The sequence below is a fragment of the Megascapheus bottae genome, chromosome 1, assembly GCF_031878675.1.
Source record: "Megascapheus bottae isolate mThoBot1 chromosome 1, mThoBot2.hap1, whole genome shotgun sequence".
In the NCBI taxonomy this organism is placed as follows: domain Eukaryota; kingdom Metazoa; phylum Chordata; class Mammalia; order Rodentia; family Geomyidae; genus Megascapheus; species Megascapheus bottae.
Window position 1 is genome coordinate 1,708,309 of NC_143509.1, and position 22,197 is coordinate 1,730,505.

At 55.6% G+C, this 22,197-nt stretch overlaps 2 protein-coding genes across 2 annotated transcripts; both read right to left on the reverse strand.

Annotated features, from left to right (window-relative positions):
- Positions 1-1,628: 1,628 nt before the first annotated feature.
- Positions 1,629-4,951, reverse strand: Casp14 (caspase 14). The gene is made up of 6 exons (XM_090335782.1): positions 4,883-4,951; positions 4,159-4,308; positions 3,838-4,063; positions 3,101-3,217; positions 2,869-2,972; positions 1,629-1,890 (listed from the first exon to the last, which is right to left on the reverse strand). The coding sequence occupies exons 1-6, from the start codon at positions 4,919-4,921 to the stop codon at positions 1,786-1,788; spliced, it is 741 nt and encodes a 246-aa protein (XP_090191908.1). The 5' UTR covers positions 4,922-4,951; the 3' UTR covers positions 1,629-1,785.
- Positions 4,952-17,558: 12,607 nt separating this feature from the next.
- Positions 17,559-21,738, reverse strand: Tektl1 (tektin like 1). The gene is made up of 7 exons (XM_090328080.1): positions 21,070-21,738; positions 20,703-20,807; positions 20,290-20,488; positions 18,976-19,142; positions 18,746-18,841; positions 18,545-18,658; positions 17,559-17,800 (listed from the first exon to the last, which is right to left on the reverse strand). The coding sequence occupies exons 1-7, from the start codon at positions 21,643-21,645 to the stop codon at positions 17,600-17,602; spliced, it is 1,458 nt and encodes a 485-aa protein (XP_090184206.1). The 5' UTR covers positions 21,646-21,738; the 3' UTR covers positions 17,559-17,599.
- Positions 21,739-22,197: the final 459 nt, after the last annotated feature.

The following is a 22,197-nucleotide window of genomic DNA, read 5'->3' on the forward strand; positions in this document are numbered from 1 at the left end:
GCTAGGAATGGCTTTGTGGAGTAAGTAGGGTGTGTGTGTGGGGGGCAGGTAAAGAGGCGAGGTTGGAGTGGATGAGAGGACCCCCAAACCTAAAACCAAATCTACTACAAGGGCACAAATGATTATTCCAATAATGAAAATGATTCCTACTTGGCTAGGGGCGCTGGTGGTAGTGGAGGCAGAGAGGCAGATTCAGGAGCATTGTGGGACGTGTGGTTTCATGGCGGGGGTGGGGGGAGAGTGGGGTCAGGGGGGAGATGGTCGGGTGTGAGGAAGCTCGGGTCCCGGGGTCTGGGAGAGGCCACATTAGAAGGTAAGGAGGGACACAGGCTAGAGCGCAGGCGGGAAGGATAAAGGCTCTGAGATGGAGACAGAGAGGCTGGATAGGGGCCCTTGAGGGGGTTGGGGGTCTTGAGGGGTGTTGGGGGGCAGGGAAGGGAAGAGAACAGGCAGGGAGCCCTGGCATATGGAGGGCTGGGGGCTGGGGATGTCCACAGAGGCTTGGAAAAGAAGCTGCAGTGTTCAGGGATCCCGGTATGCCCGCCGAAGCTGCTCCAACTGCCAGCTCATGTCTAGAAACCTTCCCGAGACCCCACCACCAAGGGAGGGGCGGGGGTATCAAGACAGTGCTAAATACAAAGTCTTCCCTCCCTCTTGGCGTAACAGGCGGGAACCACCAGAGCCTGGCAAAAGGGACCACAGTCACCAGGCAGTGCGAAGTAGAGACATTTTCTTTTGAGGGGACTCATGGGGCTCGTTGAGATGAGGGGATGATGGAGCTGACATGTTGAATTGACACCCCTGGGTAAAAAGATACTTTGAAATAGAGCGAGAAAGCAAGGGCAGCGGTTTACGATCGGAGACTTGGCCCACGGTGGAAACGAGAGTGGGATGAAAGTTAGACCTGGCTCCACCTCTGGCATCCTGGGTGGCATCTGACCACAGACTGGACGTCCCTGGGCCATGGTTAGGCGGGGTGGACACAGCAGAGCCCTGGAATGCCCAGAGCCCCGCAGTTGGGCTCACGCCTGTCACCCTAGCTTCTCAGGAGGCTGAGAACTGAGGACAGCGGCTCAAAGCCAGCCTGGGCACTAAGAAAAAAAAGGCCTGGAGTTTGGCCTAGTGGTAGAGTGCTTGCCTAGCATTCACGAAGGCCGGGGTCCGATTCCTCGGTACCACATACATAGAAAAGTGCTGAAAATGGTGCTGTGGCTCAAGTGGTAGAAAGCCCAAGGACAGTGCTCAGGCCCCGAGTTCAAGGCCCAGGACTGGCAAAAACAAAAAATCCTCAAGAATAGAGGTGGTGGATTTTTTCTTGAAGAAAGGGCAGAATGCAGGGCCTTTATGGGAAGGAGAGAGATGGAAAAAGAAGAGGAGGCAGTTCCATAGCTGAGAGAGAGAAAGAGAGAGAGAGAGAGAGAGAGAGAGAGAGAGAGAGAGAGAGAGAGAGAGAGAGAGAGAGAGGAGGAGGAGGAAAAGGAGGAGGAGGAAGAGAAGGAGAAAGAGGAGGAGGAGGAGAAAGAAGAGGAGGAGGAGGAGGAGGAGAAGGAGGAGGAGGAAGAAAGCAAGCATGGGTCTGAGAGTGGAAAAACCACAGCTTGATGTGGCTTCCTCTGTGTGTTTTGGTCGTGGAGAGGCAGAACAACATGGAGACTGGTTGGATGCATTCCTGGTGGTTTAGTAGAGTGGGGGTTTGGGTGATGCTTGGGTCTTGGGGTGGCTTTTCAGGGCCCGGGAGACTGGATGGTGACAGCTGGCCGTGGCGCTCTGCTGGCTTCTGGGCTTTTACTGAAGGTAGAGCCGTTTGCGGAGCGTGCTGTGGATTTCAGGGTTCACTTTCCTGGCTCTTCCCTCCTGGACCAGCTCTGCTTCAGCCATGCGCCGGGTCACCTGCGAGGTTGCAGGCTTGTTTAGGGGACCTGGCCCGGGTGTGTGTGTGTGACGTGGCATGGGTGTGGGGGGGCGGGAGGAGGGCAGGGATGGGCAGGTGGGCAAAATGAGAGGCGCCCATCCTCTCTGTCCTCCTTCTGAAGGGATCGGCCAGACTGCTCTTGGTTTGTTTGTGTGCTGATCTTAGGATTTGAACTCAGGTCCTGGGCACTGTCCCTGGGCTCTTTTTCATCCAGGTTGGCACTCTACCACTTGAACCATAGCATCACTTTTGGCTTTTTGGTGGTTTCACTGAAGATAAAGGGTTCCTGGGCTTTCTTGCCCGGGGTTGGCTTTGAACTGTGATCTTTGGATCTTATCCTCCTGAGTAGCTAGTTTTATAGGTGTGAGCCACCGGCATTTTGGCTCTGGCTGGACATTTTTGACACAGGGATTGTTTGCCTGTCTGTCTGTCTATCCATCGTCTGTCTGTCTCGCATATATCATCTACCCGATGCACATACGTATTCTAGCCTATGTACTTTTGTTTGCAATAGAAATGTAGCACTGTTAGAAGAAGAAAAGAGTTAACTATAAAGGGGGTGAGCTGGGGGCTGGTGGTTCACGCTCTCACCCTAGATACTCTGGAGGCTGAGATCTCGGGGTTCCAATTGGAAGCCAGCCCAGGCAGTGAAGTCTAAGCGACTCCTATCTCCAGTGAACCACCAGAAATCCAGACATGACCCAGGCCCTGAGTTCAAATCCCCAGGACCAGCACAAAAAACAAAACCAACCAGAGGAAGGCATCATTGATAGAAGTCCATCCATATTTCACTTCAACCATGGGGCCTGCTGCTAGCTTTGGAAGGCCTGGCATCATCATCATCATCATTATTATTATTATTATTATTGTCGCTGTGGGGCTGTGGTGTGGCGGTGGTGGGGGAGTGGGAGCAGGAGCTGGGTTCTCACCTCTCCCACACCTTTGCCCTGCGTTACCTCGGTAAGCAGCTCCAGGACGGGTCCCTTCTTCTTTGTGAACACTTCCGTCAGGATCTGAATGAAGCAGGAACCTTCCTGATCGTGCCTATAGGCGATGTATCCTGGAAGGGGGGGATTAGGAGGGGGGATTAGGAGGGGGGGGGATGTTGAAAGGTGCAGGGGAGGGGGCTGGAACTCATGGGTACAGGAGGAGAGCCTGCCCACCCCGGGGCCGGCTGGGGGGGGATACCCTCCATGGTGGCATAGACATGGACCGCATCAGTGAAGGTTGGTATGGTTTCGGGGGGCTCTTCCTCCATCATCACCATCTGGTCTCCACCTATGGCTTCACCCTGGTCCCTGTGCTCTGAAACAGTGGAGAGGAGCGAGCAGAGTCAGAGAGGCACAGGAGTGGGGTGGGGGGGTGGGGTTGGGAGGAGGTATGGGGGGTGCTCTAGCCTTAGCTGGGGCTCAGATCTGGGAAGGGGATGGCGGAAGGGTACACGCCTGTTATCCCAGCCATTGGAGGAGGAGGAGGTGGAGGTCCAGAGGATCGAGGTTCGAGGCCTGGACATGATTTTGTGAGCCTAATGTTATTTGAAAGTACAATGGGTTTGGGGTGTGTGGGGGGTGTGTGGGGGTGATGGGCGGCTCAAGGGGAAGAATAGCTGCAGAGGAAGACACCAGGACTTGAGTTCACCTCTCAGTGCTGCCCCCAAAAAGGAAAAGACAACAAAGAAGAAAGCAAAGCAAAGGAAGCTGGTCGCTGGTGGCTCTGTCTGTCATCCCAGCTATTCAGGAGGCTGAGAACTGAGGATCCCAGTTCAAAGCCAGCCTGGGCAGGAAAGTCCATGAGACTCTTATCTCTTACCTGGTAGAGCGCTAGCATGGAGCACAAAGAGACTCAGGGACAGCGCCCAGAGCCCGAGCTCCAGCCTCAGGATTGGCAGAAAAGAAAAGGCAGACTGTTGTCCTCCCGGCCCTCACCTCCTCGGCAGGCCTGCACGATGAAGACCTTGGGTCTGCCTCGCAGCGCCTTGCAGTTCCTGTTGTTGAGGGCTTCAAAGATGTCATCCAGCTTGACCATCTCCTCGTCCACCCCCTTGAGCAGCCCTGCGTCCCCGTGGGCCATGAGGACCACGAAGGCGCAGCTCACCGGCTCCGGCCACTCGTCCAGGGTCTCCTGGAATGTCTTCATCTCGTCTAGAAATTGCTGGAAAGGAGAAGAGGAGAGAGGCGGGAGGCTGGCTGGGATCTGAGGCCTCCGGGTCTGACCTGGACCTCGTCCGCCCCCCCCACACCTGATACCTGGCTTGTAGGGTTTTTGATCATTTTGTTCTTGAATCTCAGCTGGTGGAACATGTGTTTCACAGCCTCCATATCAACCCCGGAACCGTCTCGCTCCTCAGTGACGCAGAGCGTGAGGGCCAGGCGGGCGCCAGACATGTCATACGCCTCCTGCGGCCCAGAGGTGACACAGAGGTCAATGCTGTGCACGATTCAAGCGTCAGCTGTGAATTGTCTGCGTCTGCGCACGCGCACACACGCACACGTGCTGGCCAGGGGGCTTCAGCAGTCTTGCTCCCTACCCTTCCGCCAAGCCCCCTTCCCGTTTTCTAGAGGTTAATTGGAGATAAGAGTCTCAGTCCTTTCGTGCCCAGGCTGGCTTTGAACCTTGATCCTCAGATCTCAGCCTCTTGAATAGTTAGGATGACAGGCGTGAGCCACCATGCCTGGCTCTCCCTCCCTTTCTTCCTTCCTTTTTCCCTTTCTTCTCTGCTTCCTCCCTCCCTTGCTACCTCCACCCTTCCTTCCTTCCTCCCCCCCATCCCGCCCCTCCTCTTTCTTCCCTCCCCTCTGTGTTGGGGATCAAACATGGCGACTCCCTCATGCCAGGCAGGTGTTCCACCACTGAGCTGCCCCCACCCTTCTGTGCTTCATGAAGCATAGAATCAGCCCTCCCCACATCTTCCCCCCACCTCCCCCTGCGCCCCTCTCCCTCCCCCGCTCCCCGCTGCCCCCCCCAGCCCACCTCCTTCAGAGGCTGAGGCTTGGTTACTTGTTCCTCCATCCCGAGAGTGTTCTGATCAGCAGGGATCTGGTCACGACTGGCCATGGGCTCTGAGGAGGGCTGGAAGGCCGAGGGACAGATTGGCATGTCTGCCCGGGGTTTTAGGGCTGGGGAGACGTACAGAAGCAGGGGCTCCAGGGCTTGGGTTGAAGATGAGGATGGCGTGAATGTGAGGAACATGAAGGTTTTGTTTTTGGTGCAGTCCTGGGGCTTGAACTCAGGACCTGGGTGCTGCCCCACTCGAGCTACAGCTCTACTTCTGCCTGGTTCTGGTGATTTATTGAAGTCCATAGACTTTTCTGCCTGAACCCCAGTCCTCAGATCTCAGCCTCCTGAGCAGCTAGATTTGTAGGCGTGCACCTCCATGCCCAGTTAGGAATATTCCTTGGAAGCTGTCATGGGGAAGAAGTTTGGCCTTGAGAAAATCCTGTCTGAGTTCTGTCAAAGTGCTCCGTTCTCTTCCTGTTATGCTCTATGGCTGGACAGAGAGACGTCAGGCCCACTCTTGGTATTTTCCTATCACTGTGTTATGTAATATGATATTTTTATATTACTCATTGTTAGCCTGGATATTTCTTCACAAATGAAGAGTTCCTTGATGATTTTGGTGGCATAATGCTTGCCTTGCCTCTCCTCCAGCACCCACCCAAGTCATGTATCTGTCTAATCACCTACTATGTACCCCTCCATCCATCCATCCATCCATCCATCCATCCATCCATCCATCTACCCATCCCATCCATCCATCCATCCATCACCTATCATTCACCCATCCATCCCCTCGTTCCATCTACCCTTCCCATCCCATCTCATCCACCCATTCATTCAACCATCTGTTCATCCTCCATCTATCTAGCCAGCCATCCACCTATCTATCCATCCATCAGTCTGCCCATCCATCCATCCATCCATCCACCCATCCCATCCATCCACCCACCCACCCATCCATCCACTCATTTATCCACCCAGCACACATTTTCTGAGTATTATGTGTTAGGCACTGGGAATGCATTATACAAACCAGACATTCTTCTTGTCCTTAGGTAGCTCTAGTTGGGGACAAAAAATGCACATGAAATATTTCCCACACACACATCCATGTGCTTTTGTACACACACACATTCACAAGTGTGTGTGTGAGTGTGTGTGTGTGTGTGTGTGTGTGTGTGAAAGGTGAAGGAGACTGCATGTTGTGAGGTAGCAAATGGAAGGAGCCCAGCTCTAGAACCAGATAAACCAGAATCACATCCTGCCGTGGGCCCCTCCCAGCTGTGTGACCTTCAGCATCTCCCAAGACCAGAGAATCATGGTTCAAAGCCAGCTCCAGCAGGAAGGTCCCCAGGAAATATTTATCTCCAATGAACCACTTAAAACCCAGAAGTGGTTCTGTGGCTCAAGGGGAAAGTGTTAGCTTTGAGCACAAGAAGCTTAGGGATGACACCTAGGCCCTGAGCTCAAGCCCCAGGATCAGCACCAAAAACAACCCCCCCACCCGAAAAAACCCAAGACCAAACCAAAACAAACAAACAAAAAACCAAGGAAGCATTCTGTTTTTAAACCGATTCCTTAAAAAAAAAAAAACCCTGTTCAAGCAGTTGTACAAAGGAGTTGCCATTTACCAAGGTGGGTCATGAATAAACAATGTCCCTTGGTCTATGCGCCCTCCTTTCAAACCTTCTGAATTCTCAAGAGTGGACTGCTTAGCTGTTGCCTTGCGTGTCTCTCAGGACCCCAGCCGGGCCAGGAAGTGGAAAGGATAGACGGTGCATGAATGAATGAAAATTCAGACATCTATGGAAGAATGAGGATGAATGTGTGTGTGTGTGTGTGTGTGTGTGTGTGTGTGTGTATGTGTGAGAGAGAAAGAGAGAGAGCGAGCGAGCGAGAGAGAGAGCGAGCACATTCGAGGCACCACCAGACACTCACCCTAATGCCAGACGCAGTCTTGCCACCCTCCTGGCTTCTAGCTCAGGGATCTGTCTGGGTTTCTCCCCACAGGGCCGCCTGTGACTGCTTGTCCTTTTTATTGCCACCACAGTTTCATGAGTAGAGTCTGAGACACGCCCTTGGCACAGCCTGGGCGTAGAAACAGTCAGCCGCCTGCCCGCCCGTGGAGTAAAAGGCTCGGCTCCGTAAACGCCCCCTGGCTAAGGTGGCTGTGGGAGAGCGTCGGCAGATTCGCAGATCTTTTTACTGTGTGTGCCAGCAAAACCACAGGCCCCTCCGCCCTCACCCTGGGTCCAGCTCACCTGAAGCCACCCTTAGGCCCCGAGAATTCTTTTCCTGAACAGATGGTGCCAACGTCCCTGGCTTCCTGGCACCTCCTGCTTTGCAGAGGAGGAAATTGAGGCCCATGGTTGAGACATCCATTGCCTGCTCCAGGTCACCTGGCTTGTGATTGGCACAGCTTGCGTCCAGGGCCATCCGGTTGCTTCCATGGCTGTTTTCTGGCTCTCCCTAGCCTCTTTCTTGGTTCTCTCTCAGTATTTTATTTTGTGATTTTTTTTTTTTTATTGCCAGCTCTGGGGCTTGAACTCAGGGCCTGAGCACTTCTGGGGCTTTCTCATGACTAGAGCTCTACCACTTAAGCCTCAGCACCACTTCTGGCTTTTTCTATGTTTGTGATACCAAGGAATCGAACCCAGGTCTTCGTGCCTGCCACCACTAGGCCAAACTCCCCGCCCTTTTTGTGATTTTTAAAAAATGTTCACAGCTGTCATAATCCACCCACTTCAGGGCGTGTCTGCTAAAAATGTTCAATTCGACGGTCTTTGTTTTTATTTTTTTTAACTTATTATATGTACAGAATGGAGTCCAAACCCCATGTCATCCTAGAATATTCTGGTCATCTCAAATAGGAAACCAAGACTCAGTAAAACCAGACTCAGGCTGGGGGCATGGTCTGGTGACAGAGTGCTTGCTGGCATGCTTGTTCTGTCACTCTTCACAATCCCCAAGCCACATGCAGTCACTCTACCTGTCCATCAGCCGATGAGTAGACAGAGAGAAAATGGAGTATTATTTAGGAATGAAACGAGGCCGGGTGCCGCTGGCTCAGGCCTGTAATCCCAGCTACACAGAAGGCTGAGATCTGAGGATCCAGGTTTGGAGCCAGCTCCAGGCAGCCCTGAGGGGCTGAATATCAGAATGCCTGGCTTCTCCTTACACACAGGCCTTCACTGCGTCCTTATAATGGCTCAGGAAAGATCTGGGTATTTTGGAGGAGGAAAGTACCTCGCAGTCACTGCGTCTGCTGCAGAGGCTAGAGGTATGGGAGGCGTTGCTGAGGGTAGGGGGAAAAGAAACAGAAGCCAGAGGCACACGAGTTAAATGAGAACCCATTTCCTTTCTGAGCCTGTGTGGAACCCAAAATTCTCCTCGTGTCCCTTTTTGAAACTTTATTTCCTTCCTTCCTTCTCTCCTTCGCTCCTCCATTCCCTCCCTCCCTCCTTGACTTCTTTTTTCTTTCTTCTTCTTCCTCCCCCTCCCCTCTCAATTTTCTTCTTTCTTTTCTTTTCTTTTCGTCAGTCCTGGGCCATGAACTCAGAAGCTGAGCACTGTCCTTGGACTTTCTCAAGGCTAGAGCTCTACCACTTGAGCCACAGCACCGCTTCCAGTTTTTTTCTATGTATGTGGTACTGAGGAATCGAACCCAGGTCCTCGTGCATGCTAGGCAAGCACTCTACCACTAGGCCAAACTCCTGACCCCTCTTTCTTTGGACAGTATTTCGGAGTGAATGTAAGGTCTCCAGCTTGCTGGGCAGCCCGGCCCAGTCACTCTACTTCTTAAACCATCCCTTTTTGGTGTCAGTCCTGGGGCTTGAACTCAGGGCCTGGTCTCTACTGTCCCTGAGCTTTTGTGCTCAAGGATTGTGCTTTACCACTTTGAGCCATGGTGCCACTTCTGGCTTTTGGATGGAGTCTGATGGATTTCCTGCCTGGGTTGACTTTGAACCTTAATCCTTAGATCTCCGTCTCCTGAGTAGCTAGGATTTCGGGTATGAGCTACTGATGCCCAGCTAGCCTTTTCTTTTTCTCTCCTTCCTTCCTTTTTTTTTTTTTTTTTTTTGCCAGTCCTGAGCTTGAGCTCAGGGCCTGAGCACTGTCCTTGGACTTTCTCAAGGCTAGTGCTCTACCACTTGAGCCTCAGCACCACTTCCGGCTTTTTTCTGTGTATGTGGTACCGAGGAATCGAACCTGGGTCTTCGTGCATGCTAGGCAAGCACTCTACCACCAGGCCAAACTCCCGGCCCCTCTGTTTTTGTTTTTTGAATGGGGTTTTGTGCCCAGTCTGTCCAGGACCACAGGGGGAGAATCACCCTGCACACATTTTTTTGGTTGGTGGGCTGGGGGTGGGTGGCAGTGGTTGGTGTCACTAACCAGTCTGGAAGGGTGACCGTCCTGCTCTCTGCCTTCCAAGGAGCTGGGCTGTGGGTGGAAGCCACTGTGCCTGGCTGGAGCTTCGTTGTGCTGAAACACGACTTCGTGTTGGTCAGTTACGATGACTGGCTTTTGAAGGAAGAAATTGAGAAATGCAGTGCTGGCATTTAGAATGACTTCCCATTTTCCTGGTACAAACAACCTCACTTTGGTTGATCTCAAATTTCCAAGATGGCGCCCCCAAAAGTGGGAAAGACTGACCAGAAATGACTTCAGCTAGAACAGGACATTTCTCTCGTGTTCTAGATGTCTATCTAGGCGGGCCCAGATGAGGCTGCTCTCCGGGTGAAGGCTGCGTTTGCGTTTCACTGGGGGGTCAGACGCATAGTCGGAGCATGGAATGGTTGCTAGGGAGTGGATGGTGGACGGAGACTTTGTACACTGGCGGATGGAGAGATGGCCCCTGCCATGTGGAGACCCGAGGAGGTCCTGAATGTTTTAGAGAGGCAGCATGAGTGCCATGTCAGCGTAAGCGAGAAGGGTGTGTCATCCTATGTCAGAGTCGTGGCAAATTGACTAATTGATTCACTATTATAGTAAGAGTTATCGAACAATTGGTTAGTCAGAGAGAAAACAGCCTGGGAGATGGATTCCATGCGGGAATGCTGCCCAGAGGATACAGGATTAGGAACTGGGTTTCGGGGAAGAGGCTGAGGAACGAGTCGTTTTCCAGCTGGGCATAGGGAAGATGCAGCTGGATAGAAGGTACTGGCTTGAGGCGTGTCGGAGGCCCAGTGGGGAGTGAGCTGGACTGTGAGATGCCACGTCTGTTTGGTTTGACAGCAAGGTGTCAGGGGGGTTCTGGGAGGTGAGAGATAAACGCGGATGATAAGGAGTAAGCGGGAGGCGGTGGCTCACGCCTGTAATCCCAGCTACTCAGGAGGCTGAGATCTGAGGACTGGGGTTCGAAGCCAGCCAGGGAAGGAACATCTGGAAGACTCTTCTCTCTAATGAACCACCAAAAAGCCGGAAGTGGAGCTGTGACTCAAGTGGTAGAGCACCAGTCTTGAGGATAAAATCTCAGGGACAGTGCCCAGGCTCCAAGTTCAAGCCCCAGAACTGACAAAAAAGAAAAGAAAAGAAAAGAAAAAACGACATTTCAGTGCTCAAAAACCAGGAGAATCCCAGGGAAATGAGCTGATACCCTAACATACTGGAGAATTCTGAGCTGGAGATGGGTACAGCAGTCCTTGCTTGTTTAAAAAAAAAAAAAGACCCCTCAGATGGGAGTTGGCCGTGGAAATGAAGCTCTGATGGGAAGCTGGGCCAAGCTGAGCCCCTCGTCCATGGTTCTGTGCGTTCAGGAAGCCACACGGCCCTTGGACTGCTGCCTTTGCAAGCCCCCCTTGGTTGGCTGGGGTCTCCAGTGGTAGAGCACTCACCTAGCAAGCAGGAGACCCTGAGTTCAAACTCTGGTACTGACCCTAAACAAAATAGCTAGAGATCCAAGGCTAGCGCCCCACCACTTGAGCCACAGCTCCACTTACGGTTTTATTTGTGTGTGTGTGTGTGTGTGTGTAATTTTGTTGTTGTTGGTGGTGTTTAATTGCAGATAAATGTCTCACAGACTTTCCTGTCTGGGCTTTGTTTTTTTGGCCAGTTAGCGGGGTTTGAACTCTGGGCCCGGGCGCTGTCCTCGAGCCTCTCTGTGCTCAAGGCTAGTGCTCTACCACTTGACCCACAGCACTTCTTCCAGCTTTTTCTGTCTATGTGGTACTGAGGAATTGAACCCAGGACTCGACACCACGCTAGGCAAGCACTCTACTGCTCAGTCCCCGACCCAGCCTCTGGTCTCTGGTTAGTTGTTTGTTTGTTTTGGGGTCTTGGGGCTTGACCTCTGGGCCTGGGCGCTGTCCCTGAGCTCTTCAGCCCAAGGCTACCACTCTACCCCTTGAGCCACAGCACCACTTCTGGTTTTCTGGTGGTTCATTGGAGATAGGAGTCTCAGGGTCTTTAGTGCCCTGGCTGGCTTTGAACCTTGATCCTCAGATCTCAGCCTCCTGCATAGCTGGGATGCCTGGTGCGAGCCCCGGCGCCTGCTTCTCTGGTGGTCTGGGAGGTGGTGTTTCGCGGAACACGTGGGTGTTTTCTGAGCGCCATTTCCTGAGAGGTGGCAGGCGTGCTGGATCCCCCTCCACCTGCAGTCACAGTGGGGTCAGGCACTCAGATCTCCTGTGTGGGGGCACACACACACTCATACTCACACACACTCACACACACCCTTGCTTTCCTCCTGCAGCCTCTTCTCTGCCTGCTGGCCTGCAGCAGCAGCCTTTCCCTGTCCAGCTCCAGCGTAGAACTCCATGCGGCCCTTCTTCTTGACCTCCTCGCCAGGCCCCCCATCTGCAGAGATTGTGGCCCCAAACTTTGGCCAACTTTCCACCAACCCGGACTGCCTTGGAGGGAAAACATCTCAGCTTGACAACACGAAGAGCAGGCAAAGGGCAGGCGAGGTGACTCAAGCAGGATTGAGTCAATCGACACCCCAGTGCCCCAGGCATCCGCTCTCCCTCCCCTCCTCCTCCCCTTCCTCCTCCCCTCCCTCCCTCCCTCTGTCTCCTGGAATGTGTCAAAAGTTTTGCAAACCTCCCTGCCTGCAATCCTCCAGGGAGGAGCGGTGGTGATGTGTTGTGCAAGACCCCAGCCACTCGAAAGAAACGTGTCTTCCCATCTCACCCCGTTTGTTTTGTTTTTAGAAGAGAAATAGCTTCCCTCTGGTATGGATTACCACACCCGGGCACCATCATTGAAAAGCACCCGAATACGTTTAGTAGCAGTTGAAATACCGGTAGCTTGTTTTTGTTGGCTGCAACTGGTGCTCTGAACCACTTTAGCCAGACTCCCAGCCCCGTGTGGCTTTCTAGCACCACTCCCTTCCTCCCCCCCCACTCCCGTCCCCCCCTCCCCCCTCCCGTCCCCCCCTCCCCACTCCCTCCCTTTTCCCCCTCCCTCCTGCACATCACCTGCATGTCATATCAATATCTATAAAGTAAGTGTGTGTGTGTGTGTGTGTGTGTGTGTGTGTGTGTGTGTGTTTGGAATATGGACCAAAGCACTGGACTTTGCACTTACTTAATAGCTGCCTCTCCCTTGAGCAAAGACCTCTGCCTTTTTTTTGCTTTGCTATTATTTTTTCCATTAGGTTTCATAATTATACCAAGACAAACCTCGAATGCAGTCCCCCTGTTTACACAACCAGATGGCTAGGGTAACAGACGTGGGCTGTCGCATTTAGCTTCTTCTTGGTTGAAATGGGACTCTCATGATCTCTACCCACACCAGGCGAGCCTCAGATCTCAGCCTCCTGAGAAGCTAGAATGACAGGTATGAGCCACCATGCCCAGCTCCAAACACCCCAAGATCCTCCCTCCCTCCCTCCCTCCCTCCCTCCTTTCTTCTCAGTCTTCTTTTTCTTCTAACACCACTTCTTGTGTGTTAGTTTGGTGGGCAGCCACCACACCCTCCCAGTGGCCCAGCAGTGGTAGCTGGCTGCTGTGGACAAACCCTCGCCACACAACTGGCTCTTTACTGTCTGGAGGAGCTTGGCCTCAGTCCCTGAAGCTACGTTGTGTGTGCAGGCTTTGGGTTTTCTATGACAAACATGGGAGAAAGAAAATTTGGCATTGGGGGCTCACGCCTGTCATCCTAGCTACTCAGGAGGCTGAGATCTGAGGATCGAGGTTCAAAGCCAGCCCGGGCACAAAAGGACCTGAGACTCTCAAGTCCAATTAACCTCTAGAAAATGGGAAGTGGGGCTTGGCTCAAGGGGTAGGGCGACAGCCTTGAGCTGAAGAGCTCAGGGACAGTGCCCAGGCTGAGTTCAAGCCCCATGACAAAAAAAAAAAGAATGAATGAATATGCTGTGAAAATCCTTGAATATGATATGAAAATACGAAATGAATATGATGGGAAAATACTAATATAACGAATATGATTAAAATGAAAAAAAAAACCCCAATGGAGCTAAAAATACTTAAAGAACTATATTGTCAGTGCCAACTTGTATCTAAGGGCATATGGCCAGAAGAGATAAACCCGCTAGATCATGGCGTGTAGCAGTGACAGTGGTAAACTCCTGGGCACAGGAAATAGCACAATGGTAAATGGCTGAGTCCAGACACCAGGGTGCCCCTGGGCACAGCCAACCCGAGAGAGACTTTTCTGGGCTCTGACCATTTTGAATCAAGCAAGAAGGAGTTGAAGCCAGAAAGCAGCAGCCAAGGACCCATCTAAGCAAAGGACCCAGAATAAGGGACAGCTCTTCTGCTGGCCTTCACCGGGACTGCGGTTCCAGGGTCTCTGGTCATGCAGAAGCTGCTCCTTGCCGGAAAAGACCGAGAAAACCAACGGAGACGCAGGCCCTGTTCCACTTCAGGATCAAGAGATGTCCAGTGGGGGGAGTCCAGCGGGGGTGCTGGATAGGCAGGAGAGAATTGGGCAAGTGAGGACTAGAAGCTAGGAACTAGAATATAGCATTCACTCTGCTAAGTTAAGTTAAATCGATAAACGACGTTGCATCATCGTATCTGCCTATTGATGAATGACTTGGCCTGTTCAGGACAGAGGGGACAGCCCAAAACCTCAGTGGGACCCATGAGCCAAGTCAGGTCTCCTGGAGGAGGAGGAGGATGGGCTGGAACAAGTGTGGGATGTGGTGACTTCAGCGCAATTAAAGATGGATACTTCAAGGGCAAGATGAAGATAAAGGAGTAATTATCCTGTGCGCACCCCAAATACTCAGAAATGGCCATGGTGGTTTATTCTTGGAAAGAAAGAGTTGCAAACATGTTTTCGTGTTCAGGATGAGGTAAGAAAAGATGGGAAACAATGAGAGAGAGAGGGAGGAGAGCAGGGAGGAGAGAGAGGGAAAGAAGAGTGGGGGGAGGGGGGAGAGTGCTCGGGCCAGGTCAGTTCTGCACAGACACTGGAGCCAGAGTCCTGGGGCTGTCAGCCGCTGTCAGGAGTGGCCACAGGAGGTATGTCATGAGATACTGCTGTCCAGGAGCCGAGAAGCCAGAAGTGGGAAGATGGTGGTGTGAATGAGGCTGGATTTTTCCCAGTGCTGGGCAGGGTGGGAAGTTGCTGTTTCTGGGGGGACCGGTTATGGTGTCACACAGAGAGCTCTTGTCTTATTTTATTTTTGAAACCCTCCTATTGGGGAAAAATGCCATTTAGATAGTACTTCCTTTACCCATTCCGTTTTCTCTATTTCTCTCTTCTTCCCTCTCTCTCCTTTCCCTTCACTTCTTCCTCTCCCTTTCCTCCTTCTCTCCCTCCCTTCTTCCCTCCCACTTTCCCTCCCTCCTTTTCTTCCTTCTTCATTCCTTTATGTGTCTATGATTATATAGAGATTTTCACTCAACATGTGATATTTGTCTTTTTTATCCCCCCAGTCCTGGGGCTTGAACTCAGGGCCTGGGCACTGTCCTTGCACACTTTTTGCTCAAGGCTAGCCCTCTGCCACTAGAGCCACAGCACCCCTTCTGGCTTTTATCTATGTATGTGGTACCGAGAAATCAAACCCAGGGCTTCATGCATGCTAGGCAAGCACTCTACCACTAGGCCATGCTCCCAGCGCCAATATTTGTCTGGCTTATTTTGCGTCCTGTGAGGCTCTCCAGTTCTCTCCACGTTCTTCCAAGTGTCATTCTTTATGGTTGAATAATACTCCTGCATTTTATTATTTTCACGAATAACAACCCAATTATAAATGGTTAATGACTAGTCCTATTAATAACTAATAATATTTTTGTGCCAGTCTTTGGACTTGAACTGAGGGTTTGTGTACCATCCCTGAGCTTTATTTCATTCTATCACATGAGACACAGTGCCACTGTGAGCTTTTTTTGCTCTTACCTCATTGGTGGTCAGAGTCTCACGACTTTCCTGACATGGCTGGCTTTGAACCATGATCCTCAAACTCCAGCCTCCCGAGTCGCTGGGGTTACAGGCATGGGCCACCATACCCGGTAGGTCGACTGCTTTTAACTTCTGTCTATGAGCGCAAGCTGGCCTGACTTGTCTTTCCACGGTTGGTTTAATGTAATTCAATGGAAGGTCTCCGGTCTGTACACTTTGTTGCCAATGGCTTCATTTCGTTCTCTGTGGATGAAGAGTAACTGAATTGTGTCTGTAGCCCGTTTTCTCTGGTCCCTCCTCTGTTGATTGACAGCTAGTGTCACTGCCTCTCTTACCAATGATGCAGTAAACCGAAGCATGTGACAGTCTCTTTGGTAGGCTCATTTCATATCCTTTGGACACATACTTAGAAAGGTCAGACGGCAGTTTTCTTTAAAAAAAAACAATTCAGTTGTAAAGAGGGGCTACAGTTACATAAGTAATGAGTACATTTCTGTTAGGACATTGCTACACACTCCAATATCTTCTTCCTTGTAATACTACTGTCCCTCGTAATAGTAGGGCTAATTTATATCCCAGTCAGCAGGGTTTTTTTTTTTCAGATTTTATTTATTTATTTATTTATTTACTTATTTATTTTTGTCAGCCCTGGTGCTTAGACTCAGGGCCTCACACTCCCATCTGGCTTTTTTCACTCAAGGCGGTGCTCTACCATGGCGCATGTTGATGTAAGGCAACTGGGCGGTGGGAAACAGAAACCACCTCGTGGGTGGTGGGATTGGCAGTGTTGATTGGAGCGGCGGCTGCATCTGCGGGTGGACGCCCGTGCCAGAGACCTGCAGCCCCTCCTATCCACTCCACACCGCCAGAAAACTGAGCCAGGAGAGCAGAGAGGACAGAAAGAGCTGGACACCAACCAACACCAACCAACCAGATCAGCTCCAATGGAGAGCTGGCGTGGGATGGATGCTGTGGGGACCAAAGGAGACACAGGAAACCCGAGAGTCTCGCAAGTTCAAGGCACAGGACTGCCAGGCCCTGTAACCTCTCATCCCCTATCTAGAATTCATGTACCCCAGCACCTGGAAGGTGGGACTCCCCATTCCTCCACCATGAAGACGAGACGGCCTCAGTGAAACCCAATACTCTATCATCCACTATGTGGCCACAATGGTGCCGGGCTGGCTTCGATCTGTCATCCTCAGATTTCAACCTCTGGAGTAGTTAGGATCGCAGGCCGTCTGTGAATGATGGCACGTGGCTCCCTTGAGATTGGCTGGAAGGTGTTGTGTCACTTTGGTGGCAGATGGGAGGCATCCTGGTGGGAAAGTGCATGGACGGAGTATTGACAGTGTTGGTGAACTCTGTTGATGTGGGGGTGCTGGGTCTCCCCGGTGCCATCTTGGCCCTGTGGTGGATAGATGCCCCCCCCCCTGCTTTATGGACCACTGATGAAAGTCCAGATTTCATCATCCCCGCGTGCCATTCTCCCACTGTTCCGATTCACCTCTGTGACCCCTAGAGACGTGTGGACTGTTCAGAAAGTCAACTCACGGGGGAGGCTGAGCTGACGTCTCGGCTCTGAGGCAACAGAGGGGATTGTGCAAACGCTGACAGGGTTACGTGTGCGCTCAGGGTGACAAGTGGGGCTGTGTCAGCAAGGGCGAGGGTGGCAGGCTTGTGTCCCACAGGGCAAGACCTTGCTTGCAATAGGGAGGGGATTTGCATCCTCACATGAAGATTCTGGGAATGGTGGCGGGTGAAGCTGCATGGCACGAGGATGACACCAGCACCCGGAAAGAAGACACAGGCAGGGCCGGTGAGGCTGGCCCGACACCCCAGCTACTCAGGAGGCTGAGAGCTGAGGACTGCGGGACAGAGCCAGCCTGGGCAGGAAAGTCTGTGAGACTCTTGGCTCCAGTGAGCCTGCAAAAGCAAAACAAACCCCACCCCCCACCCCCCAAAAAAACCCCATCAACCAGAAGTGGAGGTGTGCTAGTGCCTGGAGCACAGACGTTTAGAAACAGCTCCAGGAACGGCCCCCAGGCCCTCCGTTCAAGCCCAGGACGGGCGTGCAGTGTATCCGGAGTATCCTTTGTGTATGCTCACTAGCAACAAAGAACAAGGGCACAAGCAGAATCGGTGGTGTGGGGTGGACCGGGGCGGCGGCGTGGCCTCCCGGAGACTGTGGGCAGAGCGGGACACGGGTGGATTCTCCCCAGCCCAACGCCAGGCAGCTGAGACGCGGCGGGCCAGGCCCCCGGGCTGCCCACACCCTTCCCGAGAGCTTTCCGGAACGCCTCCCACAGCGGGCCACGCACGATAGATAAATCGCATTTTTAATGGTAGCTCTGGGCGGGTCGGGAGGGGCGGGGCGCCTCAGTCGTGCACCAGCTGCTGGGCCTGCTCGTAGCTCATGTGCGGGTGCTGCTGGCGGCGGCGCAGGCGCACCACGTTGTAGTCGATCTGGTAGCCCAGCTCCTTGGCGCCCAGGCACCCGGCCAGGCCGTCCCGCGTGGCCAGCAGCTCCTTCAGGTTCTTCTCCATGAGCACGTTGTGCCGCTGCAGCTTGTCGGTGCCCTGGGAGCGGGGATGGGGGGGCGGCTGTGGCTCGGGGGCGGGCGAGGCCATGACGGTGGGCGTGGCTGTGGGCGTGGCCAGGGCGAGGGCGTGGCGGTGGGCGTGGCCATGGCAAGGCCATGGCTGTGGGCGTGGCCGCGGGGGGCGAGGCCATGACTGTGGGTGTGACGGGTCGACTGTGGCTCGGGGGCGGGCGTAGTCGTGGCAGTGGGCGTGGTGTGGCCATGGGCGGGGCGGGCGTGGTAGTGGGCGTGGCTGTGGGGCGAGGCCATGGTTGTGGGCGTGGCTGTGGGCGTGACCAGGGCGGCTGCGGCTGGGAGGGGGGGCCTAGCCGTGGCCGTGGGGCGGGCGCGGCAGTGGGCGTGGCAGGGGCGTAGCGGTGGGGGGCGAGGCCATGGTTGTGGGCGTGACATGGGGAGTGGGGGGGGGCGGCTGTGGCTCGGGGGCGGGCGAGGCCGTGACTATGGGCGTGGCTGTGGGCGTGGCTGTGGGCGTGGCCGCGGGCGGGGGGCGGGCGTGGCAGTGGGCATGACAGGGCGTGGCTGTGGGGGGCGAGGCCATGGTTGTGGGCGTGGTTATGGGCGGGGCGTGGTTATGGGCGTGGCGTGGGGAGTGGGGGAGCGGCTGTGGCTCGGGGGCGGGCGTAGCCGTGGGTGGGGCGTGGCCATGGGCGGGCGTGGCAGTGGGTGTGGCGCGGGCGTGGTCATGGCCTTGTGGGCGGGCGCGGGCGCGGGCGGCACCCACCTGGGCCAGGCGCATGGCCTCGGGCAGCTGCGTGCCCACGTGTTTCTGGTACATGCGCACCAGCGGTCGGTCCAGCTTCTCTCTGGCCTCCAGGTGCGTCTTCAGCAGAGGGCCCTGGTGGGGAGGAAGGGGGTGTTGGGGACACCGAGGCGGGCGGGAGGGGGTGTTGGGGACACCGAGCCGGCCCCGGCGCCGCTGTACCTTGATGAGCCCGTGGGTCACGTACATCTCCTGGTTGAACTTGTGGCAGCGGTGGATGGTGCCGCGCATGAGCCCCAGCGTCATGTTCATCTGCTCCTGGGGCGGGGGTGGGAGCGGGGCCGTGGCTGGGCCCGGGCCTCATGACCCCCCCAAGTCCCCCCTCCCGGCCCCCAGGTCCCCCCTCCCCCCTCACGCCCTCCCTTCCCACCTCCCCCCTCTCCCTTGCACACCTTCAGCTCCAGCGTCTCCCGCATCTTCTGCTGCAGCGCGTTGTGCACGCGGTGCCCGATCTGCCGCTGCTGCTCGCCCAGGTCGCGCTCGTGCTGCAGCATGTCGGCCACCACCTCCTTGGACTCCATCAGCAGGCGCTTGGCCTGGAACAGGGCCGCCGCGCACTCTGGGGAGCGGGGGTGGGCCTGGGGCGCGGACCTCCTCCTCCCTCCCGGCCCCCAGCCCGCCCTTGCCCCCGCTCGTCCTCTCGGTGCCCATCCCGGCCTTGAACTCAGCCTGGGCGCCGTCCCGGAGCTCAGAAGATCAAGGCTGGTGCTCTACCGCCCGAGCCACCGCGCCACTTCCCGTTTTCTGGAGGTTAATTGGAGATGAGAGTCTCAGGTCCTTCCGTGCCCGGGCTGGCTTTGAACCTCCATCCTCAGATCTCAGCCTCCTGAGCAGCTGGGATGACAGGCGTGAGCCCCCGCCCGGCACCATCTTTTGTATTTTATTCTTTTTTTGCCTGTCCTGGGGTTTGAACGCAGGGCCTCAGCCCTGACCCTGGGCCTCTTTGTGCTCAAGGCTAGTGCCCTACCACTTGAGCCACAGCTCCCAATCCCAGCTTTTTCAGAGTTTATTGGAGATGAGTCCCACGGACTTTCCTGCTGGGCTGGCTTTGAACCACAGTCTTCAGATCTGGGCTTCCTGAGGAACTGGGATTATGGATGTGAAGGAATCAACGCTTCTCCACAACTTCCTCCTCCTCTTCTTTTTCTTCTTCCTCCCCTTCTCCTCCTCCTCCTCCTTTTCTCTTCCTCCCTTTCCCCTGCCCTCCTCTTCCCCCCTTCTTTCCCATTCCTCCTCTCTCTCCTCCCTTTCCTCCCCTGCTGCTCCCTCTCCCCATTCCCTGGGTAGAGGTAGGCTGTGCACACGGGTGACCTTAGTAGGAATTTCGTGAGTGGAGAAGTAAAAGCCCAGCTTGACTGTGGAGGGCTGTCCAGGGGGAGAAAGGAAGCAAACCCTGGCTGGGAGGGAGTCTGGTGGTGCTTGCTGCGCGCTGGTGGCTGAGGCTTGGGGGTGGGGAATGAGATCTGAGGATCCTGGCTTCAAAGCCAGGCTGGGTAGGGAAGTCTGTGAGATCACCAAAAAGGCCAGAGGCGCAGCTGTGGTTCACGTGGTAGAATGCCTGTCTTGATCATCATTAGCAGCAGCAGCAACAAAGATCAAGGACGGCGCCAGGCCCTGAGTTCAAGCCCCGGGTCTGGTGTGCATGTGTAAGCACGGACACGCGAGTGCTCACGCTGTAATGGAGTCCTCCCTCCTGTGGGCCCTACCTGGGGTGTAGGTGCCCACAGGGTCAGTGGGCGGCGTCTTCAGGCCCTGAGTGCGCGGGGTGGGGGCGCGGGAGAGGTCCACCCACGAGTGGCGGCCCGCCTGCTCCAGGACCTTGTCCAGAGGCTGGTTCATGAGCTCCGCGGCCTGGAGCCGTTCCTGGCAGTAGAAGCCCAGGGTGTCGCGGCAGGAGGCCAGAGCCTGGAGGCCGGGAGACCGGGGAGCTCCTGTGTGGCCGGGCTGGGACGTGCGCCCCCCACGCCGCCCCTGGCGGGAGTGTGACGGGAGGAGGGGTCCCGTCACCCTCTGCAGGCCAGGCTGCCCCTCTCGGGGCCGCCCTGTCCTTGGGACAGCCTTTGGAGTCGGAGCCGGGGACCCCAGGCCTCCGTCCAGCCGGGGACAGGTGACTCCTGACCTTGAGCATGGCCTCCGATTTTTCCATGTCCACCTCCATTGTCCTCTTCATGGCCTTCAGCTCCTCTTTCTCCCATTTCAGCGTGCTGTCCACCCTGTCGGGAATCTGCACACCCAGCGGGGGTGTGAGGGGGGGTGGCTCACACCTGCGGCCGCAGCTTCTCAGGAGGCTGCGATCGGAGGGTCGTAGCTGCAAGTCAGCTCGGGGACGACACCAAAAAACAGCCCTGGACGTGGGGCCGTGGTTCAAGTGGCAGAGCGCCACGGGCCTTGTAACAAAAACTCAAGAGAGGAGGCGATTCCCCCGGGGTCCCCGGGGGGCGGGGGGCGGGGCCAGCCCTCCCCCCGCCCGCCCCGCCCGCCCGCACCTTCTCGGAGGCGTGGCGGAAGCCGCGCAGGCGCGCGCTCTGCTGGTTCACCAGCAGCCCCTTGCGCAGCTCGCCCAGCCGGCGGTCGCAGCTCTCGCGCAGGCGCTGCAGGCGGCACAGCTGGCTGTTGACCTGGCTCTGCGCGCGGCCGAGGCGCGCGGCCGTGAGGCGCGCCCCGCGCGCGTGCGTGAACACATGCTCGGCCGTCTGCAGGGTGCGCGCGTCGCGGTGCAGCGGCAGCGGCATGCGCGCGCGCCAGGCGGGCGGCTTGGTCTTGCCGCGCCACAGCGTGACGCCGTCGCCGGGCGGCGGCTTCTCCACCGTGCCGCCTCCCTTGAGCATCTCCACGCGGAAGCGCCAGGGCTCCATGTAGGCGGCGCGGCTCAGGTGGTGCGCCAGGTGCGGGTCCCGTGCGCCCTCGGCCGGCTGCCACATGGCCACCGCCTCGCGCCCGCAGCGCTCCGTCAGCTGCTGCGCGCGGCGCGCCCCGGCCAGCGCGGCCTCCCGCCATGCGGGGTCCCCCACGCGCAGGTCCTGCGGGCGCTCGGCGGCGGGCGGGAGCAGCACGGGCGGCATGGCGCGGGCCTGGACGCGGACACGGACTCGGACACGGACGCGCGGGGATCCCGGCCCCGCGGTGCGCAGCGCTCCACCCCGGCTCTGGCGGGGAGCGCAACTCACGCGGGTCACCCGGGCGACGGGACGCGGACGCCCGCGGGGTTCCAGGGGGGAGGGGCGGGGAGGCGCTGAGATCGGAGGATCTGGGTTCGAAGCCAGCCCTGGGTTCAGCCCACTGAACCACCAAAAGGCCAGAACGGCGCTGTGGCTCAGGCGGTAGAGCCATAGCCTTGAACAACAACAACAAAGAAATAATCACCTCTTGTTCCTACTACCTGTCCCACCATGGCCCCACTGCAATATCCTGGTAGGTAAAAAAGAAGTTGATTTATATATCCTGCTTGGCAAAAACAGTTTGACCGCCTCCTGACTCCCTCTCCAGGTTTGTTTCAGGTATATGCTGTACAAAAAAAGTTACTAAGCAACCTGCTTGCCTGTCAGTTACCCTTTCACTAAGCCTCTATATTCTGCTGTACAAAAATAAAGATTAAAACCTTCATCAAAATACTG

Coding starts and splice junctions, on each gene's coding strand:
- Casp14 (XM_090335782.1), bottom strand. CDS start 4,921: ATGGAGGAACAAGTAACCAAGCCTCAGCCTCTGAAGGAG. Junction 4,064..4,158: donor TCAAAAACCCTACAAGCCAG/GTATCAGGTGTG, acceptor TCTCCTTTCCAG/CAATTTCTAGACGAGATGAA. Junction 1,891..2,868: donor TCCTGGAGCTGCTTACCGAG/GTAACGCAGGGC, acceptor GCAACCTCGCAG/GTGACCCGGCGCATGGCTGA.
- Tektl1 (XM_090328080.1), bottom strand. CDS start 21,645: ATGCCGCCCGTGCTGCTCCCGCCCGCCGCCGAGCGCCCGCAGGACCTG. Junction 20,489..20,702: donor AATCGGAGGCCATGCTCAAG/GTCAGGAGTCAC, acceptor CCCGGCCTCCAG/GCTCTGGCCTCCTGCCGCGA. Junction 19,143..20,289: donor TGTGGGCACCTACACCCCAG/GTAGGGCCCACA, acceptor CCCGCTCCCCAG/AGTGCGCGGCGGCCCTGTTC.